The sequence below is a fragment of the Bombus vancouverensis genome, chromosome 17, assembly GCF_051014615.1.
Source record: "Bombus vancouverensis nearcticus chromosome 17, iyBomVanc1_principal, whole genome shotgun sequence".
Taxonomy (NCBI): domain Eukaryota; kingdom Metazoa; phylum Arthropoda; class Insecta; order Hymenoptera; family Apidae; genus Bombus; species Bombus vancouverensis.
The window spans coordinates 8,652,707-8,663,445 of NC_134927.1; the positions used below are offsets into that span (position 1 = coordinate 8,652,707).

Below are 10,739 nucleotides of genomic sequence, written 5' to 3' on the forward strand. Positions count from 1 at the left end.
TACGTTGACCAATGGAACATTTTCCCAGTCCTCGTCGGACGTTCAAATTCGACGTAAAATTCAGCTTTTTCGAAGAAGTTTCGCTTTTTCTATCTTTTCGCTTTAGTTAGCTAGTTGCTTATTTCCCCTTTCGCTTTTGTTTAAAGTATATACATATATAGCATATCATTGATATGTTTTGAACGTGAGTCGCGCATGAATCCCGAAATGAAAGAAGGAAGGAGATCTCCAGGAAAGAAAAAGAATCTACTTTTCATATTCACATAATCGTCATTAAATCATAATTTGTATTTTACAATTTGTACAGCTGAACAATCGGTAAATTTTTCTAGCTAGTGTAACATGACCGAATGTCAGATATTACCGAGATTTGGATGGGTGATCGCCTGGGAATTCCATGTGGCGTTGGCGAAGCGCGCTGGGCTCGCCGCGCCTCCCGGTGAGGTTCGGGCTTTAGAGCTGGCGGCTCAACGCCTCGGGGCCGCCAAGCAGTCTGGTAGGGGAACCGGGTACGGTTGCTCCGGCGAGGAGGCGCAATGTGATATGGCCACATACCGCTCCATCAGCGGTTGTATTAGGCGCGGCGGGGGGGGGGGCGGCGTTGTGTCGCTCGCACTGGTTCCCGGGCCTCTCTCGATCGCAGCCGGGATGGTCATCGTGGAGGTTTTAGTCGGTTAGAGTCCGACACTACCACGCCGCTTTCCCCAGAAGCGGCCTGGCGTCCGTGCGAATTTCCTCCGCGTAAATATATATATATGTCGGAGATGAAAGGACATCGAAGCCTCCCCTTTGGATCTTTGGGATAATCCCCTAACACCGTAATCTAGATTCTATCATAGGCATAATGAAACAATTGTCTTCTTTCAATCCGATTGTATTTGTTCGAGATTTGTGATAATGAGCTTGAACTCGAGGCGACAGCCAGTCGCCGAACGTAGCCGCGGTCACGGGATGAACGCTTTGTCTAACAAAGGTACGGAGCAATTCTATAGCTCTCCTTAAAAGAAATATTTGTAGCGGCACGCGACAGTGAACATTCCAACGGTTTCTGTCCCGTGGCTCGCCACACGCAGATCCCATTCTTCGGGTATGAAGGTTACCAGATACCGACGCGTATCCACAGTACATGATCAGCTAGCCCGAGAGCCGTTATAAATATTAAGATTTAGTTATCTAAAGTCTCTCAAACAGACAAACAGTCTTGTGTTAATAAACCGTACATTTGTTATACAATAACGATGGCTAATGCCAATGGAGATTCATTAAACACATACAACCCTATCCACAACGTCACCCCGACATATATAACTCTGTCTTTTTACAAACAAACTATGGTATAAGAATGATACACACAACACGTATTGTACGCACTACACACACTAGTCTAACGGAGACTAATGCGGAAAAAACACTTTCATCTCAGATAAAACGAAGCAACTAAAGGACAAACTAAAAAAATTCTATTGGCTCACGGGCCGACGCTCCAAACTAAACATACAGAATAAAATTACCCTCTACAAGACCGTAATAAAACCTGTCTGGACCTACGGAATCCAACTATGGGGAACAGCAAGTAACTCCAACATTGAAATACTCCAACGCTTCCAATCGAAAACGCTAAGATCCTTAATAGATACACCTTGGTATGTTACCAACGAAACCATCCATCGCGACCTCAAGATACCCACAGTCAAAGAGGAAATAGCAAAATATAGCGACAGATATAGCAAAAGAGTCAACAAACACCGAAACCCCCTAATCATTGGACTACTTGACACGACGGACCAGATTCGCAGGCTGAAGAGGCACTACCCGCTAGACCTAAACGCTAGATTCATTTAGTTATCCAAATTAAGCAAATGCACTTACTTATAATACTTACTTATAAATTATACTTATCTATAATAAGCATTAACTTATTATAAATAAACAGCCATGTCACTGCGCCACGCCAGAAAAATTACTGAAAATTCTCAACGCAAGAATTGATTGTAATTTCAACAAATAAATAAAAAAAAAAAACATCCAAGAAATGACCTGTGGGTACGAGCACCGCATATAGATAGCGACCACGCGACGAATGCTAGGTTCGACGCCCCATATATCGGGCATACACCAATGCCATCTGTAGTTTCGTTATCGGCAGAACATTCTCTGTTGATTTTATTGATATATTGGATTAATCACTTCTTAAAAGTTACTCAGTTTTGAAACAACATCAAAACGTTTTACGCAATATATTTCAGACATCCCAACGAACGTATACTGTTCCGTAAAAAATCTATTAAATACATTGACAGTGAAACGATATTTCATATACGGTTCTTGCAAGAATTATTGTTATTTAAGACTTAGGAAAACGTATATACAGCAACAACGCACACTGTGCGCATTTCTGGCGAGCGCTTCCGTTCAGTAACAGTGCTTCGGCGGACTGGACTGCCGAAGCGAAAGGGTTAACAGTCAACAATCAACAATCACGCTTCTCGAATATGTTTGCTTCGCTGTTTGAAATGAAATGAATCTTTTGTTTAAAACCAAACGGATTCTTTTCTTTGTTGCCCCTCGATATCACCACTACGCACGCGTTTGTTAGATGCCGCGATCGTTGCAGCTTATGCATTCTTCCGAATATTCAGCGGAAGAACCGTAGGGATATCGATGGTAGATTAGGCATGTCAGCCTTACGCTTTGATGGTATAGCGATTTGTATTGCGAAGCCGTCGGAAAGTTCCGTCGTCGGGTGCCACATATGTGTTATAAGTAAATAAATCATATGCCGAAAATCTGCAATAATTGCAACAAATTTGTGACCTAAATTTCGCAACTAGAGAGTAAAATAGAAGTAAAAACGACTCTATTCCTGAAGCCAGTGACAATAAAGAGTTAAACGTGGCAAACGTAGAAAAGAATAATGCGAGTGAAAGAGGATGAGAAAGAGGGACTGGGAGTTGAAGTGTTTGGCAACGTATAAAATATGGGCAAATTTTCTTACTTTTAATTTGTAATGAATAGAACTTTCAAAAATTGTTTGTTAGATGTTTTCAATCAAAATGATAAAAAGCACGATACAATTCCTAGCACATTTGCTTATGCTAAAAGATATTTAATGCTCATTGGTAAGTAAATATAATTGAAATTACACCGTGTCTGGTCTCATTTTAATCAAAAAGATTTTACAAATACGTTGGTAGAAGTTTAATCTAAAAAAATTTAAAAGAAACATACGTTATCTCGGTAATATATTTTTTTTTCTATATATATGTCGAGACAACGTCCGAATCTGGGCCCGAGTCGTCCTCGTGGCGGGGGCTTGGGACAGGTAAGGATTCCTCACTGAAGCTATCCATGTTTTTTACACTGAAGTTATTTTTATTGACACACACACAAAATTGTTACAGAGTTGACACAAACTCACAATGATCACACACTCGCGACGCTAGTGACAATGGTCTTAGGTTCGATAACGAATCCGCGGACAACGGGATGGTAGTCGTACGCACTCGTAAAAATCTAAGTCGGATTCTTTGTTAATATTCACTGACCGTAAGGCGTTAATCTTTTTGTCGATGAGATCGCAAGAGAGAATGACTTTCCGTCCCGGTGATACCTCAGAGGAAAACTATGACGGGCTGTGTCTAAGGACACGAGATCATCGGATTCGTCGGGGATACGTTCGGAAAGTAAGGGAAATTGACGTTGCTGCTAATTGGCCAATCTCCATATCGGTAGTTAGAAAAGGATGCTAGCCGCCCTCGAGGGAAGGTTGCTAGTGGAAGACGTCGTTCGTGGAAAAATAGGTCTCTTCTGTCTTCCTGTAACTGGGACAAAGACGGTTTATCTGTTGAAGGATTTTAGGTAACTAGATATTAGTGTTTATAACGGTCCTCGGGCTAGCCGATCACGTACTGAGGAGACACGTCGGCATCTGGTAAACATCCTGCCCGGAGAATAGAATCTGCGTGTGGCGAGCTACGGGACAGAAACCGTTGGAATGTTTACTGCCACGTGCCGCTACAAATCTTTCTTTTAAGGAGAGCTATAGGGTTACTCAATGCCTTTGTTAGACGGAGAGTTCGTCCCGTTGACCGCGGCTACGTTCGGCGACTAATTGTCGCCTTGAGCCCAAGCTCATTGTCACAAGTCTCAAACAAATACAATTGGGTAGAATGATGGCAAATCGTTTAATTACAACTGTAGATTTTAATTGCAATGTTTTTATGGATTTTCCCGAGGTTTCAGAGGGAAGGCACCGGTGTCCTCTTATCTCCGACATATATATTTACGCGGAGGAAATTCGCACGGACACCAGGCCGCTTCTGGGGAAAGCGGCGTGGTAGTGTCGGACTCCAACCGACTAAAACCTCCACGATGACCGTCCCGGCTGCCATCGAGAGAGGCCCGGGAACCGGTGCGAGCGACACAACAGCCCCCCCCCCCTCCGCGCGCTGATGGAGCGGTATGTGGCCATATCACATTGCGCCTCCTCGCCGGAGCAACCGTGATAGGTTCCCCTACCAGACTGCTTGGCGGCCCCGAGGCGCTGAGCTGCCAGCTCCAAAGCCCGAACCTCACCGGGGGGCGCGGCGAGCCCAGCGCGCTTCGCCAACGCCACATGGAGTTCCCAGGCGATCACCCATCCAAATCTCGGTAATATCTGACATTCGGTCATGTTACACTAGCTAGAAAAATTTACCGATTGTCCAGCTGCACAAATTGTAAAATACAAATTATGATTTAATGACGATTATGTGAATATGAAAAGTAGATTCTTTTTCTTTCCTGGAGATCTCCTTCCTTCTTTCATTTCGGGATTCATGCGCGACTCGCGCTCAAAACATATCAATGATATGCTATATACGTATATACTTTAAACAAAAGCGAAAGGGGAAATAAGCAACTTGTTAACTAAAGCGAAAAGATAGAAAAAGCGAAACATCTTCGAAAAAGCTGAATTTTACGTGGAATTTGAACGTCCGACGAGGACTGGGAAAATGTTCCATTGGTCAACGTATTATCAATTTTCATTATTACCTTTATTCGCAAAGAACTTCAATTACAAGAGCAATATGATAATGACTGAAATCCCACAGTAAAAATTAAATTCAACATTGGTTGTTATTTTTGAACATTTGCTGATTATAATTTTTGTCATTTTTAAATAGACAAATACGAAGATTATAATACATCTTTCACTTACAGAAACTGTTCTAAACTTCTCTAACCATCCTTAAGTTTCGTTGTTCTGTGAATTTTTATACGTCATCAAGAACGGTCTTTCCGGAGCAGGACACAGAAATTTTTTAAATAGCGAAGTGAAAGCGCCACTCTTGTTACCAACTGGTTCCAACAAATTGTTCCACAGATTATTCGCATCTTGGGAAACACAAAACATTTTTGATTATCAACGTAACACTCATGAAATAATTGTATAGTTTCATCTGTTAAACTCACATAGTGCATGCAGTTTTTGACTCCAATGAAAGCAATCAGCGTTAAGATATGAGAGGTCGGTAAATCCATCCTCGGCAACAGGTATTTTTGCATCTTCCAGAGTCGGTAAAATTACTACGGTGAAGTCATTTCTATGAAATTCTGGATAATTAGCGACTTCTTCGTCAATCTCTTGCCACCTAAAAAAATGAAACAAACTAGCTTATTCTTCGTATGCATATTAAAATATATATCAAACGGTACTTGAAATGCGTTAGGGAAATAATATCGCATAAATGTGAAATAAGAAAAATAAGCTGATTGCAGTGCGAAATGTCGCACCGCGCTGAGACAGAAGTAAAATGCCTTTGTTAGTTACCAAGACTTCGCATTTTTTCAGTATAAACACCTCACATTTTGGCTTCGTAAATACACTTCGTGATCATTTGGATTATCATAGTAACTAAAAGTTCGTAGTTTTTTACAAATTATGTGGAATAATCCACTGCCAAAATTAACGATTTCCGATACACGGTATGGTAATGGAAAGGCGCAACACTTTTTCAAGATAATTAGGGTAAATGCCGCATTCCTAATCGGGATAGACGCCATTGATTTAGTAAAGGCTAGAGGTGAATTGAAACTGTTTCGCACTGAAGGAGAATTGTCGATGATTCATTTACGGAGAGAAAGAAGGATGAAAGTTGGGGTATTTACACCATATTGATACGACACTTTCACGGAATCAGTCGATAGCCCCTTTGCGTTCACGCGTCATTCGAGTAAGGGTCTCGCCGATCTTCGTGATAAGAGAAATGAAATGTTAGAGGTTGTCATGTGCAGGACCTCGTCATGTTTATTGCTACGCGTAAAATCAATAGGCAAACTCGCGCGGGCCGCGAAATCTCAGGAGGCACGTCCTGCGCGTATCTCATTTACCCCACCATCGAACCTTCCGCACGTCTTCCGTGCATGCGCACGAAATGTCGAAAGTGTTGACGACATTTAGAATACCCCCGAACGAGATGATCGCGGTGCATGTATCCATTTTGTATAAACATTGTTTATATGCGCTAGAATATATTAATCACTTATGGTGACAATGGACTAGAGGAAACATTGATCCTCTCTATTCGAAAATTTAATGGGACGATTTTCGAGTTGCTGTTATGGATTTTAATGAATAAGCAGATTTAACGTCTAACCTATGATTTTTCTTACAAGGATGGTTTATGTTTTCGAATGCCACAATCTTTTTCTCTACGACTTGTACGAGGTAAGCTGCGGATCTATATTCATTCGTGTAAAATAACAAAGCGCGATTCTGTTGTTCTCGATTCTCATCTTATTTTCTCTTTAAGAATCTGTACCGAAACTTACCTGCGGTATCAGACGAGTATCGATACGTTTGTGGTGTTTCAAGTACAGTACTTGTTGGAATCGGTTAGTAAAGAATCAATATCCTAATTAACTGAACAATAACTAATACCTTTGCCTTTGATATTAATTGATAATAGATTGAAATTCCTAGATCGCTGTCGATAACATCGATAGGTATGTGTTATATAAATACGAACTCGTCGTCTGAATAGACGCTCATAATATAAATTTATAAATATACTTATCAGTGTTTTTCATCCAAAATGGAGCCCGACATTGCCCGAGTCGTCAATAAGATCTTAATGTGAATTGAAATCAAAGATGATGAATCTATGTCGTTCTCTAATAACTCTTTTCAATAAAGTTATTCACCAACATATAACAAGAATGACATACGCATAAAATAAAATAAAAGTTAAGGTAATCGGATTATAGAGATTATTTGCAGGTCGCAGCGATGTGTTTATAGACATACAACAGTAGATGAGTGGACACACCATGCAGACACAAACGTTGCCTTATAAGTCAAATTCAACATAGTAGTAGCAGCAGCTTTCTCTAAATATTTCGGTAACTAAGTGAGTTTACCCACTATAGGAAAAATGTTGAGTTTCACAACATACTTAAGCTTCATTAAAATGGGAATAGTAGCCCCTTTTATGTATAATTACTAAGATTAAATATAAAGTATGATATAACAAAATTCTTGTAAGTGTTTAATCCTCAAGCACAAAATATTTAAAAAGTTAAATTCGGAAAATTATACAAACCTCTCAATTAATTCATAATATGCCGGTCTTTGATCCCTAAATTGTAAAGCAAACATACATGAGCATTCAATCATGGATGACACATAGCACCGCAATGACTCTCTTCCTTTGTGTGCAGCAACCAGTTCCTTTAAGTGAGGTGGTGGTATAAGAGCAACAAAAGTTCTTGGTAAATTGTCTCTTAATATTCTAAGAGTATGAATTAAATCTATTTTGTGATCATTTAACATAGACCGTGGAGATGTTGTACACGTATTAATGCAAAAATCATTACTTCCAATCATCAACGAAATCAACTGTAAAACATAAAAATGTAGATACTATTGCTTAAACGATTAAATATTAAATACAATTATAATTTTTAATTAAAGAAAGAAAAAGTTGTCCAATTTCACACTAGCATATATATATATGTATATAATTATTTTGTCTAGGAACATACGAACCTTCCAATGTTTGTTGATATCTATCCTCGGGTCATCTTTTATTTTATTGATCAGATATGTCGCCATGAAAGTCATATCTTTAGACATAGCTCCACCTTCGGCGACGTTTAACTGCGCAGCTGGATCAGTACTTATAGCGTCTCCAAGTGAATAACCTATTAATTTAGGATTGAATTCCTGCATATAGAAAAATCGGACTATGAAAGATTTCAGTATGCACATTTATGGCGATAACACAAATCATATGCGTAAACAATGCAGATGTAAGAAATGAACAAACTTTAAGAATATTAGGGAGAGTCAGGTACTGTCGCCAAGTTCCTTGACCACCGATACTGCCTACTATGCCTCTATTTTCAATGTTCACCTCGAACATATAAATCGAAGTAACTCCAGCGCCGATTGTCAAAGAATCGCCCATTGCAGCAATGACATCTATGTCTCCTGGTCTTAAATGGTGAACCGAATGGGGAACTTTCGAAGACCTGCCAGCTAAACAAATTAAAGTAAAGACATTAGAATACATATGAACTTCAAAAGATAAGCATCAATTTTACTATTCTTAAACTACAGTGTGGTGAGGAACTTGTAATGTTACATATGTATCTTAAAAATGATATTAATAGGACAAAATTATGAATGAATTCAAAATCACATTGAAATTCTTGTAGCCACTACAAGTTGTGAAGAACAGCGTTCTTCACTGTAGTTTGCTGCCACAGAAATTTACTGATTGTCTCTAGGATAAATTGTAAAAATTATTGGAAATAAAAGAAATCTGCGATTTAAAATGAATAATGATTTTAAGGAATAAATACGATGATGTAATATTTACAAGTGATACCATGAAGTATTTGATAACAATAATCATAAATTTGGTTAACTACCTGTAACGTTGCAAGGAAAAGGGACGTGTATTGGAATTTCCTTTTGAAAGTTATTTTTATTCCGTAGTTGAGACATTCGATCCTCATTTGTTGTGCCTACAAAATAGTCATTTTAAAACAACTTACAAAAATACTTCATCTGTGATGTAACGTTACACGCGATATGTTAAAACTCCGATCAAGTAATTGCAACGAATGATTTCAAAACTTCTACAAACAATATCGGATTCGTTCTAAATGTTAGACATATAGATGTGTAATCTTGGTACTTGTACCTTACAGTAATAAGAGCATTGTTTTCACTTCTTAAATTTAACGTGCATATTTTAATTTTCTAGAGTTTTAATAGTACGTGAAAACTTTCTTGAGCTACTGTATATTTTCAAGATTTATGCTATAAAGTAAAGGCGTTCAGTGGCGAGGTATCAACTTTTCCCGCGCGCCCCGTCCCTAACCTAACCAAAACCCAATTTGCATCTGAAATCACAATCAGGTTGGTGCCTCTTATACTCGTATAACAAGACTGACCAGTATTTTAAGAACAAATGGAAATGGTATACGGACACCTTTTGATTTCACTTGTACCTAACAGCTCGTCACTTTTAATACACTTCAGGACTGCTGTTTAGTTTCGTTACGAATTTCGAAATAAGTACTGTTTGCAAAATTCTTCATCTCAAGAACCAGAAGAGGCTACCACAGAATTCATAGCGCATGTTACTTGAAAATATAATCTCTACAATATTTATATGTTAAAAGAAAAATTATCCGTGCTGTGCAAGCTTTTGTCTACTTTTACCGAAAAAAATTTCGTCAACTTATCATTTTATCGCGAAAATATATATATTCACAATGAAACATTAGTCTATGAAAAATAAGATTCACGATATTTCAATTTTCCTCCAAAAAGCATCTCTCTAACCAAAAGAAAATGATATTACTGCATAAAGACGTAACACGAAATAAACTAAAACAGACATACCGTAGGATTGCGTTAACCAATTACGATATCCACGATAGATGTAATTGAGAATCGATTTATCCAAGGCAGTTCTCTGCGACATGGTCAGCACGCATAATTCCAATACAAGGTACAGATACAGCTTCTTCATCGTAAGTTTTGTTGCACAATCAAATGGTCACTTTTAAGTTTCCACAGTGATATTTTATTTTTGTTGATTATAAAGACAAAAAAATATAAATTCTTGTGATGACTGCTAACTGTTGCGCGTATTATCGAGGGCCTCGATAGCGCCGCATCCAGTCTTAGCTGTTGCTAGTTAGCGATCGTTACAAATACTGTTCGCACTCGTAAAAGATTTGAATCTGTTATGTGATCATAATGTGAGATAAAATGTATACTTTGATTCAGATACTCCCATCTCAATTATTTTTCTTGCTTATGTATTTGCATTTACGTTGTCAACAAGGTCAGGAAAATTAATAAGTACGGATAGGCAAAGCCTGGGCAATTTTATTTACATATTATATAACACGAATAGACTACCGTTATTTCTTATTGTACTTTAAGCATACTATAAAAATTGTATAACAAAAACAGAGATTTGAAAGAAAAATTTTTCTCAAGAAAAATGTTACAGATGTTGCTTTCCTTGACTGCATACGTTAAAAATGATAAATTCAAGTTAAAATATCTGCTAAATTAATATAGTTTTGGATAAAAATAGGTTAATACTTTTTTATAGAGAATGCCGAACTGGATTAACGTATTAAAAGGCATATGATTTTATTTGAAAAAACAAAACTGACTTTTACATGTTCTCTAAATCTTATTACCACATTTTTTAGTCCTTTAAATAATG

General features: G+C 38.2%; 1 protein-coding gene across 1 annotated transcript; it reads right to left on the reverse strand.

Moving 5' to 3' along the window:
- Nucleotides 1–5,201: 5,201 nt before the first annotated feature.
- On the reverse strand, nucleotides 5,202–10,236 carry LOC117165140 (phospholipase B1, membrane-associated-like). The gene is made up of 7 exons (XM_033348595.2): nucleotides 9,899–10,236; nucleotides 8,917–9,012; nucleotides 8,310–8,521; nucleotides 8,030–8,206; nucleotides 7,584–7,879; nucleotides 5,455–5,633; nucleotides 5,202–5,376 (listed from the first exon to the last, which is right to left on the reverse strand). Exons 1-7 carry the CDS (start codon nucleotides 10,026–10,028, stop codon nucleotides 5,231–5,233), a joined length of 1,236 nt encoding a protein of 411 aa, XP_033204486.2. The 5' UTR covers nucleotides 10,029–10,236; the 3' UTR covers nucleotides 5,202–5,230.
- Between the last annotated feature and the right edge of the window lie 503 nt (nucleotides 10,237–10,739).

What these genes read in the sequence shown, in the direction of transcription:
- LOC117165140 (XM_033348595.2), bottom strand. Translation starts at nt 10,028, where the DNA reads ATGAAGAAGCTGTATCTGTACCTTGTATTGGAATTATGCGTGCTGACC. An exon ending in TTGGTTAACGCAATCCTACG is followed by an intron (nt 9,013 to 9,898) that starts GTATGTCTGTTT and finishes ACTATTTTGTAG; the next exon opens with GCACAACAAATGAGGATCGA. An exon ending in TTTTCCTTGCAACGTTACAG is followed by an intron (nt 8,522 to 8,916) that starts GTAGTTAACCAA and finishes TAATTTGTTTAG; the next exon opens with CTGGCAGGTCTTCGAAAGTT.